At 39.5% G+C, this 24,936-nt stretch overlaps 1 protein-coding gene across 3 annotated transcripts; it reads right to left on the bottom strand.

Annotated features, from left to right (window-relative positions):
- Nucleotides 1-14,520: 14,520 nt before the first annotated feature.
- Nucleotides 14,521-23,364, bottom strand: Mms19 (MMS19 nucleotide excision repair protein). 3 transcript variants are annotated; one of them, XM_067790482.1, is made up of 8 exons: nucleotides 23,129-23,364; nucleotides 22,397-22,483; nucleotides 21,941-22,324; nucleotides 21,510-21,859; nucleotides 19,913-21,418; nucleotides 19,609-19,854; nucleotides 19,375-19,542; nucleotides 14,521-15,067 (listed from the first exon to the last, which is right to left on the bottom strand). In XM_067790482.1, exons 2-8 carry the CDS (start codon nucleotides 22,479-22,481, stop codon nucleotides 14,882-14,884), a joined length of 2,925 nt encoding a protein of 974 aa, XP_067646583.1. In that variant the 5' UTR covers nucleotides 22,482-22,483; nucleotides 23,129-23,364; the 3' UTR covers nucleotides 14,521-14,881. The 3 variants fall into 3 exon arrangements, with proteins under 3 accessions (XP_067646583.1, XP_067646564.1, XP_067646573.1); XM_067790463.1 differs by having other exon boundaries at nucleotides 23,040-23,364; XM_067790472.1 differs by having other exon boundaries at nucleotides 22,397-22,497; nucleotides 23,040-23,364.
- Nucleotides 23,365-24,936: the final 1,572 nt, after the last annotated feature.

A 24,936-nucleotide genomic window follows, 5' to 3' on the forward strand; every position in this document is an offset into this window, starting at 1 on the left:
CAATAATTGGACTTGATCTACTAACGCAGGTTAATGCTATATTAGACTTGAAAAAATTTAGAATTATACACGACTTTGGAGCGAAAGACTTTTCTTTACTAAATGTGAGAGTATCGACACTATCAAAATTACGCAGGATAACGTACCTTATGCAATAAAAGGAGAATTTTTAGAAATGATCAAAGAAAGATCAAATGCTTTTGCTGACCCAAATACATCTTTACCATTCAATACGAATGTAGTTGCCACAATTCGTACAAAACACGAGAATCCCATTTATTCTAAGTTATATCCATACCCAATGGGGGTTGCAGATTTTGTCAATAAAGAAGTGAAAGAACTTTAACACAATGGAATTATAAGGCCTTCTAGATCCCCCTACAATAACCCAATTTGGGTGGTGGATAAGAAAGGTTTCGATGAGGAAAGTAACAGGAAGAAGCGTCTAGTAGTAGATTTCCGAAAATTAAACGAAATAACTATTGATGATAAGTATCCAATACCAAATGTTATGTCGATCTTATCAAACATGGGCCAGTCTCAATACTTTACAACCCTCGATCTCAAATCAGGGTTTCACCAAATTGAGCTGGCAGAGCGAGGTAGAGAGGAAACGGCTTTTTCTGTCAACAATGGAAAATACGAATTTTGTCGTCTTCCATTTGGTTTAAAAAACGCTCCGAGTATATTTCAAAGAGCTATAGACGATGTACTTAGGCGCAAAATCGGTAAGAGTTGTTATGTTTACGTGGATGACGTAATAATATATTCGCAAACAAAGGAGCAACACATTAAAGATATAGATTGGGTTTTGAGAAGTTTATACGATGCTAACATGGAGGTTTCAGTTGAAAAATCACAGTTTTTCAAAAACGGAATTGAGTATCTCGGTTTTGTTGTGTCAAGGACTGGCATTAAAACATGTCCTGATAAAGTTAGTGCAATGCTTAACTTCCCGGTTCCTGAAACTTTGTATAGTCTCAGGTCATTTGACAATAAAAAGCAAAATTATATTATAAGCCCGGAAAGGAGAATCATGTTGCTGATGCTTTTTCGCGGCAGCAGGTGATCGTAATAGAGGAAAGTCCAAATTCGGACTCAGCGACAATTCATAGCGAGCAATCATCAACTTATACCATAGAAGCGGTTGAAAAGCCAGTAAATTGCTTTAAAAATCAAATAGTTATCGAGGAGGATAATTTCCCATCCAAACGAACTTTTATCCTTTTTGGAAATCGAACAAGACATATTATTCACTTTAGTGATAAAAGCACGCTCTTGAAAATTCTTCAAGACCTCGTAAATACCAACGTGGTAAACGCAATTCATTGCAGTTTACCCATTCTAGCTCACATTCAACATGAACTAGTAAAAATGTTTCCAAATACCAAATTTAAATATGCAAAAAAAATTGTAACTGACATTTTTAACCCAAATGAGCAAACCGAAATTATAATTACCGAACATAATCGTGCACATCGTGCCGCGCAGGAGAATGTTAAACAAATATTGAATGACTATTTTTTTCCAAAACTGGAAAAGAAGGCAAAAGAAGCTGTCGGAAACTGCAAAATTTGTTCAAATTCAAAGTATAATAGACACCAACGTAAGCATAAAATTTCTGAATCACCAGTCCCTTCATACCTGGGAGAAATCCTCCACATTGACATATTTTCTACTGACTCGAAATATTTTTTAACATGTCTGGACAAGTTTTCTAAATTCGCGGTTGTTCAAACGATAACATCCAGAACAATTGTTGACATAAAACCCCAACTCATACAACTTTTGAATATATTCCCAAGGGCTAGAGTCATTTATTGCGACAACGAGAAGTCATTCAATTCAAATACCGTCAGATTTCTCCTGACCAACAGTTTCGGTATTGATATTATAAATGCTCCACCTCTTCATAGCACTTCAAATGGCCAAGTGGAACGGTTTCATAGTACCTTGATAGAGATTGCTAGATGCATGAAGCTAGAAAAAAGCATTGACGACACAAGGGACTTAATTTTGCTTTCGACAATCGAATATAATAAAACAATACATTCCGTAACTAATAAAAGGCCAGTCGACATCTTTAGACCCAATACAGACATTATTAATAATGAAATATCGACACGCATAAAAAAGGCACAACAATTAGAATTAAAAACCCACAACAGAGCCAGAATAGAGAGTACATTCAAGGCAGGGGACAAAGTTTTGGTGAGAAGGAACACTAGGCTTGGAAATAAGTTAACGCCCCTCTACGAAGAATATATTGTTGAAAAGGACTTAGGAACTACAGTTCTTATTAAAGGAAGGGTGGTCCATAAGGACAATTTAAAATAGATATACCTTGCAAACACAAGTTCAGATACGCATCAATTTAACTGAAAGTCGCTATTCGATTTACCCTTAGAATGTTGATTGCAGAAGTTTATGACTGAGCATTTTACAAATATTTATTTCAATTGAAAAACCAATATTTTTATATATTTATAATCTTAAGAATTGCAAAAGAATATTTTGTACAAAATTATGAATTAGTAATAGGAAAATCGAGTTAATAGCCCACGTATAATTAAGTTCCTGTCACTTGCTCCAAAAGAACTCCCAACTCCAAAACACTTGCCATCCACACCTGGCTTACATATTTTTCAAATTGTCATCCAACAAAGTCAACGGCTCAATTCTATAAAACGAACATACTATGGTTAAGACCGGCCAATACAGTAAACGTAAAAAAACCTGAAGACGCTGCCCATTTAGAGGAGCACATAAAATTGATGATCACCCTGATATCTCTGTTATGACGTCATCTCCAACTTTATAAATACAATACTTAACAGCATCGCTATTATTTGCAATGCAAGAGTGCGCTGACTGCTGTGAGAGCGGACCGAATGGTTGGCAGCGTAAACCAAGATAACGGTAGCCTTGCTTTGGTATTTCTAATTGGAATAGTGTAACTCTGATGAATGACAGCGAAGAGCGAACTAGTGGAAGTTTACAGCATTCTTATTGGAGCAATGCTAATTAGATTTAAGTTGCAATTGGATTACCGCGGACGTAACATTTTGACAAGCGGTATTGTAAAACAATTTTTGTTGTTATATCGGCCTACTGATTTTAAGATCGCGGGTTCGAATCGAGCTCAAGGCCTAACAATAATTTTTTATCATTATTATTGTTATGATAAATTTTTTCTTAATTGAAAAAATTTTTAAATTAGAATAGAAGAAAGAAAAAATTTAGACAACTGCCAAAGCTCGTTGTATAGATCCATTTCGGGAACTGCTAAATTCCTTCATCGGCAACGTTTAGGCGCCGCTGCTATAACCATTCAGCCATCACAGCGGTTTTTTGTTTGTCTTCATTAATCCTACTTCTATTCTGGTTCGTGCCAATTGATATTCACAACACTGCGACATCTGTTGCAGAATGGCTGTGAAAATTGGACTTGTTTGTTGGCAATGCTGCCATAGTGTCATATTTTATTGACACTTTTTCCCGTGCTCTGGGATGTATTAACAATTTTTGTTGTTATATCGGCCTACTGATTTTAAGATCGCGGGTTCGAATCGAGCTCAAGGCCTAACAATAATTTTTTATCATTATTATTGTTATGATAAATTTTTTCTTAATTGAAAAAATTTTTAAATTAGAATAGAAGAAAGAAAAAATTTAGACAACTGCCAAAGCTCGTTGTATAGATCCATTTCGGGAACTGCTAAATTCCTTCATCGGCAACGTTTAGGCAACGTTTTTGGCAGTTGTCTAAATTTTTTCTTTCTTCTATTCTAATTTAAAAATTTTTTCAATTAAGAAAAAATTTATCATAACAATAATAATGATAAAAAATTATTGTTAGGCCTTGAGCTCGATTCGAACCCGCGGTATTGTAAAACTTTATATAACTAAATTATATGAAATAAAATATCGAAAATTTATATGAAATAAAATATCGAAAATTTGTAGAAGTCCACGAAAGTGGGGAAAGCTTCTGACAGCCATTCACCTGAGAATGGCCAGAGCGATGGTCGCTTGCGGCCAAGTATCCTCTGGGTAGCCGCTAAACATCCGTTTATGCTAATGTGAAAAGGCGACAACCTGGCTAGGTCACTCTGACATAATCGGTTTAACGGCTGGCCGGGGAGATCTCATGGGCAGCGTCTGTACACCTCTAGGTGCGGCTGCAAGCGGGCGTCTGTCTTGGAGCGGCTCGCTATATAAACGTGCAAGTAATATTTTCACCCCCGCTGAGCGGGATGTGCGCTGGGCTTGGGTCCCGCCACGTAAAACCATACTCCAATTAAATATACCAACAAGCCTCGGATAAATACACTCTCTATTGATGACGACCATGGCAAACGTTTGAAGGACAATGAATTGAGGGCATGCACCTGGAACGTCCGCTCCCTGAATGGGATTGGTGCAGATGCCCGGCTGGTTGATGGCCTCGTCAAATGAAAATCTGACATCACCGCCATCCAAGAAATGCGTTGGACGAAGCAAGGAAGAAAGAAGATCAAAAATTGTGACATCTACTGGAGTGGTCATACGAATAAGCGCAGTTTCGACGTCGGATTCGTGGTGGGAGAGAGACTTCGTCGCCAAGTTCTGGCTTTCACGCCTGTGGACGAGCGTCTCGCCGCTATCCGAATAAAAGCAAAATTGTTTAATATATCATTCATCTGCGCCCATGCGCCGACAGAGGAGAAAGACGATGAGGTGAAAGACACTTTTTATGAACAATTAGAACGCACATACGAGCGCTGCTCCCGTCTTGATATATAAGTCGTGCTTGGCGACTCTAATGCCAGGGTGGGCAAAGGTGTTTTTGGCCCTACAGTCGGAAAGTTCAGCCTACACAATGAAACTTCTCCTAACGGACTGAGGCTGATTGACTTTGCCGGTGCTCGAAACATGGTCATATCCAGCACGAGGTTCATGCATAAAAAGATACATCAAGCTACATGGCTGTCTCCTGACCGAAATACTCGCAATCAGATCGATCACGTTGTGATAGACGGACGGCATGCCTCCAGTGTTTTAGATGTGCGCACGATCCGAGGACCTAACATCGACTCGGACCATTATCTCGTTGCTACGTTAAAGCGAGCGCAACAAGAGGAATGTGTGAACGCTATCGTGAGTTGAAAAGGGAAGAGAGATGCCTATTCAGGAAGAAAAAAGCATAAGCAGAAAGGCGTGAGTGCGAGGAGCTTGAGCTACTAGCCACCAGGAATAACGCCCGAAAATTTTACCAAAAAATACGGCGACAGACGGAAGGTTTTAAGACTGGGGCAAACTCCTGTAGGAACGAAAACGGCGACCTTGTAACTGATGTCCAGAGAGTGCTTAGATTATGGAGGGAACACCTCTCTGCTCTCCTAAATGGAGGCAGCGATTCACCGCGCAGAGATGACGAACCCGATGCCGCAATCGATGATGATGGAATATATGTCCCCCCGCCCGATTATGACGAAGTTAGAATAGCAATAACCAGATTGAAAAACAACAAGGCCGTGGGCGCTGATGGATTGCCTGCGGAGCTATTCAAGTACGGCGGCGAGGAGTTGGTAAGGCGCATTCAACAGCTTCTTAGCAAAATATGGGCGGACGAGTGCATGCCCGACGATCGGAATCTAAGTGTTCTTTGCCCAGTACACAAGAAAAGGGATACTGCAAAATGCACCAACTATCGTGGAATCAGCCTTCTTAATATCGCATATAAGGTCCTTCCAAGTGTATTGTGCGAAAGATTGAAGCCCACCGTGAACCGGCTGATTGGACCTTATCAGTGCGGCTTCAGACCTGGTAAATCTACCATCGTCCAGATTTTCACAATGCGCCAAATCTTGGAAAAAACCCGTGAAAAGAGAATGGACACACATCACCTCTTTGCCGACTTTAAAGCCGCCTTCGACAGCACGAAAAGGAGCTGCCTATATGCCGCTATGTCTGAATTTGGTTTCCCCGCAAAACATATAAGGTTGTGCAAAATGACGTTGAGCAACACTATCAGCTCAGTCAGAATTGAGAAGGACCTCTCCGAGTCATTCGAAACTAAACGAGGTTTCGTACCCGGCCTGCTATATTGGGCAGAAGCATGGACCATGACAACAGCAGATGAAGCGGCTTTGAGAGTGCTCGAGAGAAAAGTTATCCGAAAAATTTATGGACCTCTACGCGTTGGCGATGGCGAGTACCGAAGAAGATTTAATGATGAGCTGTACGAGCTATACGCAGACATCAACATAGTCCAGCGAATTAAAACGCAGCGGCTGCGCTGGCTCGGCCATGTTATGCGAATGAAAGATGATGCTCCGGCCAAGAAAGTGTTTCTATCAGAACCCGCCTATGGAAGCAGAGGTCCCCACTCCGTTGGAAGGACCAGGTAGAAAACGATTTAAACTCCTTTGGTGTGACCAATTGGCGCCGGTTGGCGGAGCGAAGAAGCGACTGGCGCGCCTTGTTGGACGGCCGTAACCGTTTAGACGGTTAAGCACTAATTAAGTATGTAAGTAAGTTTTTGGCATGAAAAAACATGTAGATATTACATTATAATAATGTGTTTTCCACATGGAAAATAATATCAAATTTGCATTATATTTCAAAATAGGAAATCTGTACTTCAAAAAAATGCTGTAAATTTAACATTAAAATATTTTTAACATTTAAATAACATTATTTAAATGTTAAAAATATTTGCCTTTTCATTCCGATAAATGTAACCCCTGTTGAGGCAAACGAGCAAACGCCTGAATTGATTATATTCACGCATGCAATAAGTTGGTTGATTTTAAATCAATGTCGATTATGTTCTATTTAATAATTTGGGAAAAATTTAAACAACGTGACATCAGGACGGACAAGGCGACAGCTGTTTCGATTATGCCTTGTAAATCTCTTCAAAGCCTTTTCTCCCGAAAGTGGGAGTCGAACCCGCACTCCTACGATAGTTGAAATGGTTACAAACGCATTCTGTTCGTTTCAGCAAGTTGTATCATTGAACACGATCATGTTGCCGAATGTAATCGAACGTTGTTGTGTTCGATTTTTGCTGTTCATTGATATGTATGTAGATGGACGTTAGGCAAATTTACAAGCAAGTTTCTTTATGAAATTATAGTAAAAGTTGACATGTACATTTGTATATTAAATAAATTGCAGAATTATTATGAAACAGAATATGATTAAAATATATTGTTCACTTCGTACATACATATGCTTGCATACTACAAATATAATATCACCAACAAAGTAAATACGTAGCAGAATTATAAAGAAATTTATTAACATAGACATAAAAATATCAACTATTTGAATTGTAACGACCTAAAAAATCGAATGATCCGTTGGCAAGGGGGAGGTTTAATGTAATGTAATCGAGGCAACAATCATCAGCGGTAAAAGCAAAGGTGAAGATGTGCTCATACCACGGATCCCAATGATTCCTACAGATTTGCCATTCAATTTTAAGCGTTTACAGTTTCCTGTACGCCTTGCTTTTGCAATTACAATCAACAAAGCACAAGGACAATCGCTTACTGTTGCAGGATTAAATTTAGAGAGTCCTTGCTTTTCCCATGGCCAGCTATATGTTGCTTGCTCTACACCTTTTCCAGTTTAAGTTCAGAAAATTACAATTCAACTTCAGAATTTCCTATTTAAATTCAGAAATTTACAATTCAAGTTCAGAAATTTACAATTCAAGTTCAGAATTTTCAATTCAAGTTCAGAAAATTACAATTCAAGTTCAGAAATTCCAATTTAAATTCAGAAATTTCCAATTCAAGTTCAGAGAATTACAATTTAAATTCAGAAAATTGCAATTCAAGTTCAGAAAATTACAATTCAAGTTCAGAATTTTCAATTCAAGTTCAGAAAATTTGTCGGGTATTTGTTTTTCATCCAATGGAAATAAATGTATGTAAGATGGTATCTATCTGTTAAGGAAGCATTCGACATCTTAACTCGTTTAAATCAATTTTGCGGGATAGCGAAGAAAAAAACTCTCGCTCATAAGTAGCAATTGCAATGTCATCCAGCTATATTCTTAGCGTCACAACCATTGCTCTGCACTGAGATGACAGCAGTGATGACGAAGATATGACCACTTAAACAGTCAACGGAACGTCCACACTCCCGGAAGTAACGTATAGGTACTGTCTGCATAGATCTTGGCGCCATATGGCAAAATATCTCAACTTATCCGCCATCATCATCATTCATCATGAATTGGCACTTAATCGCGATTTTGGCAGTTTCGTAACAAATCATGCCAGCTTTCCCTGTTTCGCGGTAACTGAAGGCGATTGGTAGCATAATAAGAGATCAAGTCTTCCTCCACCCTCGCAACTCTGTGGAGGTCTCTCCCTTCCACTGCTTCCAAACTGCTGTTTCGACTGAAGTACTTTCTTGGCCGTAGCGTCATCATGCACTTGTTGGAAAGAATTATCCTCCATTTGATTTCAAGGTTCGGGATGTACACACCTTGAAGAAAACTTGGGGTACACTATACCCAAGCCACCATTTTGGCAACATGGTAAACGAAGCATCAACACTTCCGCAAGTAACATCTTAATATATAAAAATCACGTGTCACTATGTTTGGCGCAAATGGACTCCTAAACTACTGAACCGATTTTGAATTTGTTTTGCACCCCATGTGTAGTTTGAGATTTCTGGTATTAGTTTTTCTTCTTTTTCTAGCTTACGAAAGACGTTTTTCAAATGTCAAAACACCGTTTTTTTCAAAATATTTAAAACTTATTTTGAGTTGGAAAACGGTGTTTTTTTTTTCAAAATGCTATAACTTTTTCAAAAATTTACCGTTTGGGATCTTTTTTTTTAAATATGTTTTTAAATGTACTTTTCGGAAAAAATACAAAAAAAATCTCGGCCCACTCCGGGATTAGTGGGGATGATTGCAGAATTGATTGACGTTTTTTATGAGAAAAAAAGGGAGAAATTCGAAAAATTTCGAAAAACTGAAAAATTACAAAAAAAAACTTTAAAAATTTTTTGGAATTTTTTCCGAAAAGTACATTTAAATAAATTAAAAAAAACAAAAAGATCCCAAACGGTAAATTTTTGAAAAAGTTATAGCATTTTGAAAACAAAAACGATGTTTTTTTAAAAATTCATAACTTTTTTTGAGTTGGATGAAAAAATTTCAAAAACTTCTGAAAAACGTCTTTCGTAAGCTAGAAAAAGAAGAAAAACTTTCAGCCAATTCTATAGGGGTCGGGTTCAAAATTGGTAGAAATGGGATGGAATACCCCATATATAAAAAGAAAGGCTAAAATGTGTTAGTTGGTCGCCGGTGTTTGAAGAGATGCGTCAGTCGATTTTGTTCAAACTTTCACACAAATTGCGTAAGCCTCACGCGGTGGTTACTACATAGGTTTGGTTGCGATCGACGTACAGGGTCTCGAGATATAGGCCGAAACGTGGGCCCGAGTACCCCTATAATGTGTTTATAGAATATGGATAACAAATGAAAGCTGTTGAGTGCTTTAGTACAGAGTAACATATTATCCAGAGGCGGACTGGGACTAGGATAAGGACTAGGACTGGGACTGGGACTCGGAGTGGGACTGGCACTTGGACTGGAATAAAATACATACCACCCTCGGGGAAAGGCAATAAGGGATGCAGAAGAATGAGAAGGAATTGAGAGATGAGAAAAGAGAGAAGGAGATTGAGAAAGAGATAGAATGAGACGAAGATGGAGATAGATGAAGCGAAAAAGACGGAGGGTGGAGTGAATAAAAGGATGAGGAAAAATTGAAGAGGGGGGAGGGCAGTCAAACGGAAAAAGCTTATTAAAATGAATGCAGATAGGCCAAATTTAGGGCAGGACAACGTCTGCCGGGTCTTCTAGTATATGTATAAATTTAATTAATTAAAATAACTTTTGAAAATTAACACCCTACTTATAATATTCTGAATTTTAACTGTAATATTCTGAGCTTGAATTGTAATTTTCAGAACTTGAATTGTAATTTTCTGAACTTGAAATGAAAATTCTGAACTTGAATTGTAATTTTCTGAATTTAAATTGGAATTTCTGAACTTGAATTGTAATTTTCTGTTGTTGTTGTTGTTGTTGTAGCAATGCTCGCCCCACCTAATAGCCGCGACCGATCGCAAATTGTCATCAATATCCTCTAACGGGAGTCCAAGGAAACTTGCCGTTTCAACAGGGGTGGACCATAAGGAAAGGGGTGTTAGAGGCGTTGGTTCCACATTACAATTGAAGAGATGGTTGGTGTCATGTGGGGACACATTGCAAGCGGGGCATACATTTTGTATGTCGGGGTTGATTCTGGATAGGTAAGAGTTTAACCTGTTACAGTATCCAGAACGGAGTTGAGCAAGAGTGACACGCGTTTCCCTGGGGAGTATGCGTTCCTCTTCCGCAAGTTTTGGATAATTTTCGTTAAGTACTGGATTCACCGGGCAATTCCCGGCATAAAGGTCCGACGCCTGTTTATGGAGTTCACCAAGGACCTGCTTGTGTTTTTTCACTTCTACGGCTGGGTTCTCAGGTGCCGTATTTCCTCAAAATGCTTACGGAGATGACTCCTTAAGCCCCTAGGCGGTGCTGGTTCATCAATCAGATGTCTGTTGGGATGTCCAGGTTTCTGGGTATTCAACAGGAACTGTTTGGTCAGCATCTCATTTCTCTCCCTGATGGGGAGTATTCTCGCCTCATTATGCAGATGGTGTTCTGGGGACATAAGAAAACAGCCCGTGGCGATTCTGAGAGCAGTATTTTCAGGCCTGTAGTTTCTTCCAGTGGGTGATTTTTAGGCTTGGCGACTATATGGGCGACGCGTAGCACGTAATCGGCTGGCTAATTGCTTTGTATGTAGTCATGAGCGTTTCTTTATCTTTTCCCCAAGTACTGCCAGCGAGGGATTTGGGGATTTTGTTACGGCTCTGAATTCTCGGAACAATTGTGGCTGCGTGCTCACCAAAATGTAGATCCTGATCAAACGTCACACCCAAGATTCTGGGGTGTAGGACAGTCGGTAGCGTAGTGCCATCGACGTGGATGTTCAAAATGGTCGACATTTGGGGCGTCCATGTTGTAAATAAGGTCGCGGAAGATTTAGTCGGTGATAATGCCAGGTTTCGCGAGGCGAAAAAACTGGAGAGATCAGGGAGGTAGCCGTTTATTTTATTGCATAGCGCATCGATCTTTGGGCCTGGGCCTGTAGCCATTATTGTGCAGTCATCGGCTTAGGAAACGATTGTGACTCCTTCCGGTGGTGAAGGTAGCTTAGATATGTAGAAATTAAACAAAAGTGGGGATAGGACACCACTCTGTGGCACCCCTTGTTTAATTCTCCTTAGTTTTGATGTTTCGTTTCTAAATTGCACCGATGCCTGCCGACCACCCAGATAATTTGCGGTCCACCTTTTAAGACATGGGGGAAGGGTAGACCCTTCCAGGTCCTGCAGTAACGAGCCATGGTTAACCGTATCAAAAGCTTTTGATAGGTCTAGCGCTACGAGTACTGTTCTATGGTGGGGGTATTGATTTAAACCGCAATTTATCTGGGTGCTAATGGCATTTAGCGCGGTGGTAGTGCTATGGAGTTTTCAGAAGCCATGCTGATGAGGGGCTAGCTGCAAATTTTCTTGGAAATAAGGGAGCAAAATGGCTTCAAGCGTCTTTGCCACTGGCGATAGGAGAGATATCGGACGATACGACTCACCTATGTTAGCTGGTTTCCCAGGCTTTAGTAGCGGGACCACCTTGGCCATTTTCCATTTCTCAGGTATGACAAAGGTGGAAAGAGACAGATTGAAGACATGCGCTATATATTAGAAACCCTCTTTCCCTAGGTTTTTAAGTATCGGCATGGCTATGCCGTCTGTGCCCACTGCTTTGGATGGTTTAGCACGACCAATGGCGTCCTCAACCACTTTAGCGGTGATGGTGATTGGTGACGCGCTGAATTTGTGTTTATGTGCGCGTCTGTTGGCTCTCCGTCTATCTTTGTCGACCGTAGGATGCATTATATATTGTCGGCAGAAAGCGCTCGCGCATTTTTTCGCGTCCGACAGCGCTTTGTCGCCAAAGGCGATGGAAACTTTGTCTTTGTGCTTATTCGGATTCGATAGGGACTTTACGGTGGACCAAAGTTTACCCACACCGGTAGAGAGGTTACAACCTCTTAGGTGCTCCTCCCATTTCGCCCGCTTGTGTTCATCCACAAGCAATCTGATGCGTTGGTTTATATCCCTTATTTGGGGGTCGCCTGGATCAAGCTGTCTTATAAGGTCACGTTCTCTCGCTAAGTTTGCGGCCTCCGCCGGGAAGTGGGGCCGGATTTCGGGAATTCTCCCGGCGGGAATGAAATGTGCCGAGGCGGATTTAATGACCTTACGGAAGGCACGCTCCCCTTGGCGGGCATCAGTCGGGATAGGGAGGGCAGCTAGGCGGCTGTCTGTAAAGGATTTATATTCTTCCCACTTTCCTTTTTTGAAGTTTATGAAAGTGCGTTTTTCAGTGACGATGAAGTCGGCGGTACGCTCAAGCGAAATAAGTATGGACAAGTGGTCGGATGCCAATGTTACCATCGGCTACCAGTTGACGCAGTTTACGAGTTCTGCGCTCACGATTGAGATATCTGGCGAGCTGTGACAGCTTCCTACCATACGTGTGGGGGCGTCTCCGTTTATTGTGCAGAACGTCGTTTCTTCTATTTGATCCGCCAACATCTCACCCCTACTGTCCGCCTGCAAGTTTGAATGCCATAGATCATGATGGGCATTGAAATCGCCTAAGATAATGCGATTGTTGCCAGTGAGTAAGGCCTTGATATTAGGGCTGTATCCTCTGGGGCAACAGGTGGCAGGAGGGATGTAGATGTTGATGATTTCTAGGTTTGCATCGCCTGACCGGACAGATAGGCCTTGACGTTCTAAGACATTGTCCCTGCGGTCGATGCCAGGATCAAATATATAATATTGCACAGAGTGGTGTATGATAAACGCGAGACCGCCTCCATTTCCGCTCTCGCGGTCTTTCCTGTGGACGTTATACCCAGAGCAGGTCTGCAATGCAGATCTTGCTGTGAGTTTAGTCTCTTGAATCGCAGCAATGCGGATGTTGTGCCGCTTCATGAAATCGACTATCTCCGTAATCTTCCCAGTTAGTCCATTACAGTTTAACTGCAGAATTCTGAAGTACATAAGGGCAGACGCCGCCACTCTGGGGGTAAGTGACGGGTGACTACGCCTGGGTTGGGGAAGGCCAGGACGCAGACGTAGACTACGAGACGCCCTTGGGCGTGAACAGCAAGGAGCCACAAAAGATTTATAAAAGTTACGTGGACGTCGGGTTTTGGGATCAAGCCCAGAACAACCTGTCCGATGCAATCATCCCTTGCACGAGACACACTGAACAGAGTATGACCGTCCTAAAAAGATTCTTTTCCGGCAGATGCAGCAAAACCATTTCTCAGGACCGGGGTCAGGAAGCGGACCCGGATTGGATTCGATGCCTTCCCGGAGTAAGAGAATATAAAGCAGTCCTGCTGCAAGGAGCTGCTGGGAGGATGACAATTTGTGGGAGGGACGAAACAAATTAGATGGGGTCACACTGAAATGACAGTCCTTCGTCGGGAAAAATCCCGAGTCGCTCCGGTACATAGAACCGACTGCCTTGGGAAGCGATTGTAATTTTCTGAACTTGAATTGTAAATTTCTGAATTTAAATTAGAAATTCTGAACTTGAATTGTAATTTTCTGAACTTGTTTTGTAATTTTCTGAACTTGAAATGAAAATTCTGAACTTGAATTGTAACTTTCTGAACCTGAATTGTAGTTTTCTGAATTTAAATTGGAATTTCTGAACTTGAATTGTAATTTTCTGAACTTGAATTGTAAATTTCTAAATTTAAATTGGAAATTCTGAACTTGAATTGTAATTTTCTGAACTTGAATTGCAATTTTCTGAACTTGAATTGTAAATTTCTGAACTTAAACTGGAAAAGGTGTAGAGTTGGAACGCCAAAAAATTTGTTCATCTTTGCACCAAACGAAAAAAGCAAAAATATTGTTTACCCACATGCATTACAATAAGATACAACCATAAAATGTTTAAACGAAAATTTAACCAAATATGCGTACAAAATTCAATTCAATTTACAGAACAAATAAACTAAATTAGCAACAAAAATAGAAAAATAACGCAACATTCATTCGATCTCGGGCGTTACAACGTACGCCGGGTAAAGCTAGTGTTAAATAAAAAATTAAAAAAAAATTATATTATATAGTGAATACTTCAAATATCTAATTAATTAATTGCGGTATTTACCAATTTAAATAAATATTTCTCTATAGTATATTTTTTTTTATGAGCTGTGATAAAAATATAACCACATAATCAAGCAAGGTCATATGAATGCCCCATATGTATTTTCGAACGATTTTCCGTCATGCCTCGTCACAATTTGTTTGGAGACCTAACGGCTCTAAAAGAAACCGCGAAACATATAACAATTTCTTTTTTTTACTTTTCTGGTTTTATTAATCAGTTCTTTGTAAAATGTGCTTATATAAATGAAAATTGCTAGTTTTTCGTGTAAATACATTTGCACGTTTGCTTACAAATGTACATAAATATAAATACTACATACCATATGTATGTAGGTTCAATATATCATATACATAGATGTATTTACATATGTACATTTATTATTTGTCTATTTTATTACTTTTCTGTTTTGTACTTGTCTATTTAAAATTTAAATTTTTGTTGTATCTAAATCTAAACAAACAAAATATGAAATAGGACGCATTCCTTCATTTAGCTGCAAATTCAAAATTGCTTCGACGCTGCGTGTAGAAATGTATGCATATTTTAATTAATTGCTCCCACCAAGTACCAGCTATTACGCGCACGTACTGCAGCATTTCGTACCAAACGTTTGTGGTCATCTAAGGTGGGCGCCAATTCCAAAACAACATCGGTTTTGTACGGCAACAGCACATGTGTTGGATATTTGGTTATATCTTGCAAAAGATTTAAAGCTCCTATCCGTACCTTCTGTAAAGGGAAATGAGTATTAATATGCGTTAAGACAACTTTTATTTATTTATTTAAAAAAAATTTAATTCAATAGAAGCAAGAAATCGAATAGCAATTTGATTCGACACTGGTATGTTTCCACTATAGCTGGGACACTTACACAACGCGTCGCCGTAGTATGGTGGTAGTGAGCTATTGTTGTTGTTGTAGCCATAAGGACACTCCCCGAAGGTTTTGGGGTAAGTGAAGTTGGCAATTGGGTTGCGGAAGCTATGAATTGCAACCCCTTGAATTCCTGTGTTGCTCGCTTACAATCAAAGGTTCAAGTCGCGGGACAAAGTACTTTAGAAAAAGTTGCTAAACGTGGTCGACCCAGGCAGTGATTTGGCAAGCATTCCGACTGTATTTGCGGCACAAATAGCTTGTAACCAAAAAAGCGTCTGCCTCGTTGGCGGCCTTTGAAATTAGCTTAAAAATTTAAATTAAATTAGCCCTAAGTGGGAAAAAATTAAACAAACAAAAAACCTTATATCTCCTCAAAGATGTCTAGCGCCAAGTTATAATTATCACTTATACACCGAAACAACTCTGACTCATACACGAACGATCAGGAAGTTTAACATACGGAAAGAAGTTATTACTGAATTCTAAATCGGTCCGATTTTTCATAAGTGCATCGCGCTTAGAGAAAAAATAAAAATAATAGTTGGTTGTTGTTGTTGTATTAACAGTGCTTCGCCCCATTCAATGGGCACGACCACTCACAAATTGTCATCTTAATCCTCTAACGGGAGTCCAAAGAAACTGCCTGGCTGTTGAAACAGGGGCGGCCCATAGGGAGATGGGTTTTAGAGGCGTAGGTTCCACATTACATTTGGCGCGAGCAACAGCAGACGGCTGATGTGGACTGCTGAGCAGCGTTGCTGCTAGAAGATGGCAGAGGTACGTTTGAGAGTGATCCGGGGGACGTCCTTGGACGTGAACAGCAGGGAGCTACAAAGGTTTTATAGAAATTTCGGGGCGACGAACGCTGGGTTCTAACCCAGAACAGCTCGAACGATGCAACCATCTTTTACACGTGGCACACTGACAAGGGTATAACCGTCTAAGATAAATCTTTTCCGACATATGCAGCAGAACCACAGCCTGGGACCGGGGTTAGGTTCAATATCTTCCCGGCGCAGGAGTGTATGGAGCAGTCCAGCTGCAAGGAGCTGCTCCGAGGATGACAACTTGTGGGATGGACGCAACAAATTAAATGGGGTTACACTGAAATGACAGCCCTTGTTCGGGAAAAAAAATCCCGAGTCGCTCCGGTACGAAGAACCGGCTGCCGTGGGAAGTTGGTAGAGGAATGCTTCCAAGTTTTTTATGTTCCGGAGGCTTCTAGTTTTTCCACAAAAAAATAAACTGATGTTGCCTTAAACTCAGTCGTCCTGAAATAAATGCCAAGAGTGATGATTTGATAATGCTGGAACTAAAGCCAAGGGAAGGGAAAAAATGGAGCTACAATTGACGAATTCAATTTATACAAAGTAGCTGTATTCTGATTCAGTCAGACTTGGTTGTAGCGATAAGAAAAATACCCCGAGAGTGTTATCGATGTTGTTGTTCCTTTGCCGGATATAGGTCCGGTATGTTCCGGTAACAAGCGCCATTAAGGTACTAGCCCGACCATCTCGCGAACGATTTGGTTTAAGAAACATGGGTTTGTTAAAGAAACAGGATTCGCCACGGGTAGGCGAGGTTGAAAATTGGGTGGGAGATGATATATATTGCGCTGGCAACCCCTTGAAAGGGTTGCGCTACACAATCCCTTGAATCAGTTTGGTATTTATAGGCTCTCTAACCCGCTTCGAGAAATTTTGTATGTGAATGGGCAAGCCGAAATTAATTTCAATTGCTAAGTCTAAGGTTTTTTTATATTTTTTCAAAACTCAGGGACATGCAAATTTCATGTAACGCGGCCATAATGCAGGAGGTGCGAAGTACATGTGTTTACGGCTGAAGTAGTTAAAAATAAAAGTTAAGCCTTCCCTAAACTCTTTGTGAGACGTGATATTAGGGTAATATGCGGCCCCCAGCGGGCTAGGGGGTCAGAATATACCCGCGGTAGGTATGCCTGTCGTAAGAGACTAAAATACAAAATTTGTGAAAATTATTCTACCCGTAATCCTGCCCCATATAACCTATTTAACAAACTCTATCCTAACCACCTCTGTCTTTCCAAATTGTTGGAAAGCTGTTAAAGTTATCCCCATTCTCAAACAAAACAAAGAGTACAGGCCGATAGCCATACTGCCTTTTCTTTCGAAGGTCGTTTAGCGCATCCTACATGGGCTGATCGCCACATATGTGCATGTAAATAAACTTTTAACGGACCATCAGTCCGGTTTCAGACCAAAAAAGAGCTGTACTACGGCACTTATTTCTGTGGTAGAAGATATACGGGAGCGCATAGATGATAACTTTACGGCTTTCCTAACCCTTCTTGACCACTCTAAAGCCTTTGACTCTGTTGACCATACCCGACTATGTAAAAAGCTGGAAAACATGTTTAATTTTTCCAGTCATGCAACCAACCTAATCAGATCTTATCTAGACGGCAGAACGCAGGCAGTATGTGTAGATAATAGAAAGTCAAACTTGTTAGACGTTTCGCGTGGTGTACCCCAGCGGTCAATCCTTGGTCCTTTGTTGTTTGTATTGTACATTAATGACCTGCCTCGTGTTCTTAGGTATTGTGACGTCCACATCTATGCTGACGATGTTCAATTGTATACGTGCTGTCCTGTCGATTGTATGAGTTTATGTATAAGTAACTTGAATCAAGACCTTAGTCAAATAGGTGTATGGGCTTCCATTAATGGTTTATGTCTAAATCCTAGAAAGTCGAAGTGCATTGTTATCCGTAGAAAGCCGCTAGCTACAAATGGCTTAAACAATATTATGTTTGAAAATTCTGTTATAGAATATGTTGACACGGCAAGAAGTCTTGGCATAGTTTTTAACAAAACATTGTTCTGGAGAGACCATATCTTTAGAACCAAAGGAAAAGTGTACGGTATGCTCCGTACACTGTGGTTGACAAAGCATTTCACTCCGCTACATATTCGACTACTTTTATCCAAAGCGTACTTAATACCTACGCTCCTCTACGGCTGTGAGATTTTTTCGAACTGTGACGCTGTGAGTAAAAAGAAGCTTAATGTTGCCTACAATAACATTGCTAGATACGTTTACGGGCTGAATAGACTTGATCACGTTTCCTGTTATTCTGCAAAGTTGCTAGACATTTCTTTTGACAACCTTTTAAAGTTTAGAACACTTATTACCTTGCATAAGATAATCTACACGAAGGAACCTTATTACCTATATCGAAGGCTTCAATTTCTTCATTCTACGAGGACAATGGTTCTTGCACATGTTAAACACCGTATGCTAATTTCTGAACGCCAATTCTTCGTTACTTCGATCCGCCTTTGGAACTCCCTTCCAGCCAGAATAAGGCAAATAAGTAATGCACTGCATTTCAAAAAAGAATTAATCTTGTTCTTTAATTGACTCACCTCTCCTTCTTCAACTGACTCTCTTTACTGATCTTCTATCCGTTTTTCTTGCCACCTCCTATTTCCTCAAAGGATAGAACCTAATATTATTACTGTACTACCTACCCTTGCAATGTCCCCTTTATTCTTATTTCTGTTCTGTGTCCCTAGGCTAAGCTCTTTAAAATTTATTGTAACCATTAAGTCTTATTTTACAAATTATCTATTGTTTATCTAGGTTATTGAAACATTTTTTGAATTTTTGCCTTTGTTCTGTCACTGTTCTGACTAGCACTATAAAATAGTTTTGTCAAATTGTTGTGTTAGGAAAAATTTAATAAAACACAAATACAAATACCAGATTAAAGGGGCTGTGTAGCGCAACCCTTCAGGTTGCCTTTGCAATATATAGCTTCTCTAAACCCAATTGCCACCCTCACCTATCCGCGGCGAATCCTGTTTCATTAACAGACTTGGGGGTGGGGAGGGAGGTATGGCCTGAAGGTTTAATGTGGCCACATAAATAGTTCCCGAGATGGTCGGGCTAGCACCTTAATGGTGCTGTGTTACCGGAGCGTACCGGATCTGTATCCGGCAAAGGGCCATCACATCGATAACACTACCAAAGCCTTCGGGGAGCAACCTTATCGCTACAACAACAACAAGGGTAATGTACGCATATATGTGTCAACTCGATGATATCGTATATAATTACTCTTCTGATTTAGTCTATGTTTTGTTTAATGTTTGCGCCGTTGATATTATAGATAAGCTTACCATCGAATTTTGATATTTTGCCAATTGCAAACAGCTCGGAATTATATGATTCAAATGTCTTAAGAAATACTCATCGAGCGCTGCAACAAAACGCTCACAAATTTCTAAAGAAATGCATAACATAGATGTGTGACTACCGCCAAGCGATTTGAATATAAGAGGTCCAATCTGTAAAAAAGAAATATAATTATGCTGTTATTAAATTGCAGCTAAACTCAATTCCAAATAAATAACCTTTTCGATATTCATTTTTTGCACAGCATGAGGCGCGCTGCTTAACACAAAAATAAAAGCAATTAAATGATTTCCAGAATGCGCTTCCAACTTATTGCTCAGCTTTGACAATACAATATTAAAAAGCTTCTGTTTATAGAGAAATTTAACTTTAGGTAAAAATAGTTTATCACATTCTAATGATATTATTTCAAATGCAACTGTTGCAACTGTCGCTAAAATAGAATGATCCAATAATTCAGTAAGCTGTAAAAGTAAAAATAAATAACAATATTAAAGATTTTTTTTCAATTCGTGCACTTACTATTTCGATAATCTCAACTGCCGTTTCGCTACCGCATACAATAAGACCTTTCGCAATCCATGCCAAAGTTTCCACAGCCTGTTTGTTATCTTCCTTAACTTTATTTTTCAGCAGTGACACAATTTTCGTTAAATTATAAAGATTTTGTTCATTATATTCTATACGGTTAACCATACTGCAAAGCAAATGACGTGCTACCGTGCGCTGTTTCTCTTTACACTCACCCAATTGGTCACAACTTAGCGATTGTTCTGTTAAATCACCCAAGAGCCATTCGAGGAAATCATCCAAAATTATATCCTGATGCAGGCGACTTAACAGACCTTTAGCGAGGTACAAATGTGTAACAGATTCTAATTTCAGCTGTGATAGATACTCAGTTGATATAATATATTGTTCAGATATTGATAAATGTTGTTCAATGCGACTAATTGCCTCTGCAATTTCCTCTAGCGCCGATATACTGAGTGATGGTGTACTTAAAGCTAAATCTGCCAATTTCGCAATAAGACTGTTATTGGTTTGCAGCTCGGTAATAAGAAATGAATCATCACTATTGAGTAGTGTGTTAAGTGCTTCAAGTGCGATCAATTGTACATCTGGTGGCACGTTTTGTCCAAAAGCATAATGCCACACCAAATCGAGTACACGCGCTGTAAATGCTGCTTGCACTACTAAACGCAATAAATGACGAAAAACTTTGCGTTTTACAAAATTTTCATATAAAATAAAGTTACGTGTAAGAACATCGATGCAATTTGATTGTACTTCGATTGGATGTAAAGCGCCTAATAATTCTAATAAATCTGTACATTGCATATCAAGCGAATCGTGCGTAATCAATTGCAAGAGCACTTTGTAAAGAAGCGCGCGATTTGCTTCGCTTATAACTGGCACACTTTCTGTGAGTACACTTAGTGCAGCATGCTTTAAATCGATATTTTGTACATTTGCATCTGAATCTAATTTATTACGTAATATTGTAATTATATCTTCATGAATTTGATTGCAAGTAGTTTTATTGAACGTATCTAACGTATCTTGTAAAGCCCCAATTTTGAATAACTGAGCGATAATCATATATACTCGTATACGTTGCTCATCATTGTAAGGTTCTTTTGTTGATGTGAGAGCGTCACCTTCATCTTGTACACTTGTTGCAGCTGTGGTGTTCAATTTCAGAAGAAAAGTATTAAGTATTTTTTCGCCAGCGAATAGAGAATCACCTGCGACACAAACTAAAGCAATAGCTGCCGAAGGATTATACAATCGTTGATTAACATCCCCTAAATGGGGCAAAATAGTGCCCAGCACAGTTGTTTGATAACTATTACTTATTTCTGGAAGGGACTTAGCTTGTTCAAGTATTGTACGTAACAGAAAAAGACCAGCTGAAACGATATCTGTATTATCACCGCCCGGAAAGATTTCATTTTTTAAAGCTGTCCAAATCACATCGAAATGTTGCGATAATGACTTAACAGAGAACTTGAGCGCTGACTTACGCTGTAATCACAAATAATAATAATCGTTAATACAGCAACAACATTAATATTTAAAAAAAAAATCAAAAAATAATTAAGTGCCATCTTCTTACTAGTAGTTCCAACGAATCTAGTTTGGCCACAACTAAGTCGCTCCCCAATTTTTCCAAAGCCAATGGCACAATCCATTCAACAAATTCTGGTGATGCTACCAAGCAATCAGCCAATTTGGTAGCTAAGTTGTCACGTGAAATATTGCTAGGATCATCGAGACTTGGCGTAAAATCAATTGGAAAGTAGCAAGCAAAAATTTCAAACATTTCTTCACCCAAATGCAAGAGCGAAAAACGTTGTATTACGTCAGGCATAAACGTAAAAACAAAATCTAAGTTTCGTGGATCGCGTTCACCATCAATCGAACTTATGAGACCGTATATAAAGTCTGCTCCCATCTGCCTGAGTTCTACAATATATATTTATAAAAAATTAAGATATACATACAAAAATATGATAGCACATACGCTTTTTAGCACCCAATGCTTACCTTTTTCATAATGCTGTGTTAGAAATTTCAGTATTTTAAACCATTTACCCCTTTCGGCACGTTGTTGTGACTGACAATTGCATTTTTGAAAGAATGTTTCTAAAATCTGTGGAATACTCTCTGGAGGTAAATTTTGCATTTCGACTAATGCATGGATACCATTGATCACAGCAGGTAGCACATTATGATGGTCTTTGAAACGGTTCACATAGAAGCTAGTTAGGAACTCAAGTTGTTTGCTATCGAGGTAATCTTTAGGTAATTGCTGTAACACATCAGAAAGAAGTTTTGTTCCATTTATGCGTTGCTCTAGCACAGTAGATGTCAGTGCAAAGCCCAACTGTTCAACAAAGTTCGATATATCATAAGCGCCGCTAGTAATATCTAATTAGAAGTTATTTTAAATAACAAAAGATTTAATAAAAAAAATTGATGATTCCCAAACATAATACTCACTTGCACTAATACTGCTGGCTGCCTGTTGAAGCGCCGCATCACTAGCGAAGGCCTCTTCTATACAACTACGTGTTAAGGGTGTCATTCCTAATTTAATAAAACTATTGGTAAAGGTTATTGGAAAAGGTAATAGTCTAGTTGAGGGGTCGACTGCTAATACGCTACCAAAAATATCGAGGAAGGTGTCAAACGACGCGTATTGATCTCGAGAACAATAATACGGTGGCGGAAAAGAAAAATTTTATCTCTGTCCGGAGATATTTGCATTTGAAGTTGGCGATTTCCATGTGGTTGTTGTTGTGTTTGTACCCCCAAAAAAAATTGTGCATCACCGTGGCGGTAGCCACGGTTATACCACACACCCGGACTTGGCATGGCGTAGCCCAGGGTTATTTTTTATAATCGCGGCCGAAGGCCGCCAACGCAGAAAGATGTTCTGCGCAAAAATACTATGGATCCGATCCCCGGTTTCGGAGGTACCCACGGGTCTTTTTCCGGTTTTTCGTTAATATCTTTTGAACGAGTTAAAATTTTTATTCTCCGCCTTCGGATTATTAATACTGATGTCAAGACGCGTCGTTTGACACCTCTCTCGATATTTGTGGTAGCGTATTAGCAGTCGACCCCTCAACTAGACTATTACCGAAAAAAGCCGCTTATATCTATATTTTGAGTTAACTAAGCGAGAATCTCTTGCGTTTGCACAGCTTAACCGGATGGAATTCAACCCACTTATTTCAGCACTTTGCTTTTACTATAATGATTATCAGCGTAATTTCTTTATCAAATCGAAGACACTACACGAAAGAAATGTAGACGTTGATTATGTGTGTCCTTTATCCTTTGCGCCAATAAAATTAAATCCTCGTTGTACAGAAATGTACACCAAAGACACAATGCAATGAGCTCGATTTGGGTTTCCTCAGTATCGTTGATATTGGATAACTCGATAAATCAGCAGCATTGACTTATCGATAGTGATGTTAGAATCGTTTTGAAGGACGTCAGTCAATTTTGTCGTTTTGTCTTAAAGCCTCCTGCGATTTGCAACCAGATTGACTGAATTTTGTGTGTGTTAGTGCAGTCGGGTGGCTTCGTGGCACACATATTTGTTGTCGGCTACACGTTGATGAAAATCAAAAATTTTTGATTTTTTCATTTGACGCTTGCTTATTTGAAAGTCGCGGGGTGTGATTGACAAAACAGCAGTGTTGTATTTAGTTTGTGTCGACATTCAAAATGAACAAGTGCGCGGAAGAACAGCAATTCATATTAAAAGTTATTGAAAATTATCAATATTTACCAGCTTTATGGAATGTAAATCCTTTATTATTATTTAATAAAATGTTTATTAATATTTTTGTTATTTAATAAAACTGCTGTAGTTGCAAGTAAAAAAAATTCATCATCCGATGACGACATATTCACGTCCGAACGCTAAGGTTTCTCAATGCATATGTTGATTGATGGCTTTTTATTTGATAGTCGCGGGACAAGCGTCAAATACCCGACACGCACACACACAAAAATTCAGTCAATCTGGTTGTAAAGCTGGAGACATTGGTGCTTTATCGGTAACCGTATCGGTAACCTTCTAACAGCTGATTCGACCAACCTTATGAGAATCAATGCAATCGATTATTGGTGACGCTAAGGTCGTAACCGTATCGTAGCCAACCAATTGGGTTTTGGTTTACCATCGTAACGATAAACAGCTGATTACGTTAGGGATACGGATACAGCGATACGACATACGACACCAACGACTCCGGCTTAAATCGTAGGAGGCTCTTACGTGAAGGCTAAAACTGCAGTTACCCACGAACGTTCGTACAAAAAACGTGTCGTGAAAATTTCATAAAAATGAAGAAAACGCAAAAAATTACCAACATATTCCTCAAAAAATAAGTCTTTTATTCATAACGTATCTAAAACAGTGAATAAAATCTACAAAAAGTTATTAAATTCACCAACTCAAAAATTTTTGGGTCATGGATATTGCGAGAATCCAAAAACCCTACAAAAAATTTGGTCACAAAACCTAATCACGCCCATGCAAATGTGACTATGAATATAACCTATGACCGTAAAATAACTAGTCAAATGACGTGGAATTAAGACAGCGTTTTTTGCAGGGCAATTGATTGGCTATGATATGGTTATGGCGCTATTGTTATGGTATGGCAGCATTAATCGATTACATTGATTTCCATAAGGTAGGTTCGATCAGCTGCTTTATCTGGTTATGGTTATATGGTTATAAGTCACCATTAATTAGCCCTTAAGGAAGTTTAATTAGCCCTTTATGAATCACAAACCCCACGATACATTGCTGAGAAGAGTTTCACTGAGGCCAATCTTCTTTTTGGCAGTCCTATTGTGAAGGAAGAAGCCCGGGTGGGGCCCCCACGTCATTTTGTGACTCCACTTGGCCAAGATTAAATGAACAAAGTGTCTCCAAGCTCCGGCTTTAGCTAACGCCTGTTACGGTCTGCCGCTACGGTCTACGTCTACGATCCACTTGGGAGCGTGTTCACGCG

This window comes from Eurosta solidaginis, chromosome 1, assembly GCF_040869045.1.
Source record: "Eurosta solidaginis isolate ZX-2024a chromosome 1, ASM4086904v1, whole genome shotgun sequence".
NCBI classification, from domain to species: Eukaryota; Metazoa; Arthropoda; class Insecta; order Diptera; family Tephritidae; genus Eurosta; species Eurosta solidaginis.

Bases quoted from the DNA above. Each gene is read 5' to 3' on its own strand.
- Mms19 (XM_067790482.1), bottom strand. From the start codon at position 22,481: ATGACACCCTTAACACGTAGTTGTATAGAAGAGGCCTTCGCTAGTGAT. The intron at 21,419-21,509 runs GTAAGAAGATGG...TTGTGATTACAG, and splicing joins TAGATTCGTTGGAACTACTA to CGTAAGTCAGCGCTCAAGTT. The intron at 19,855-19,912 runs GTAAGTGCACGA...TTACTTTTACAG, and splicing joins CAGTTGAGATTATCGAAATA to CTTACTGAATTATTGGATCA.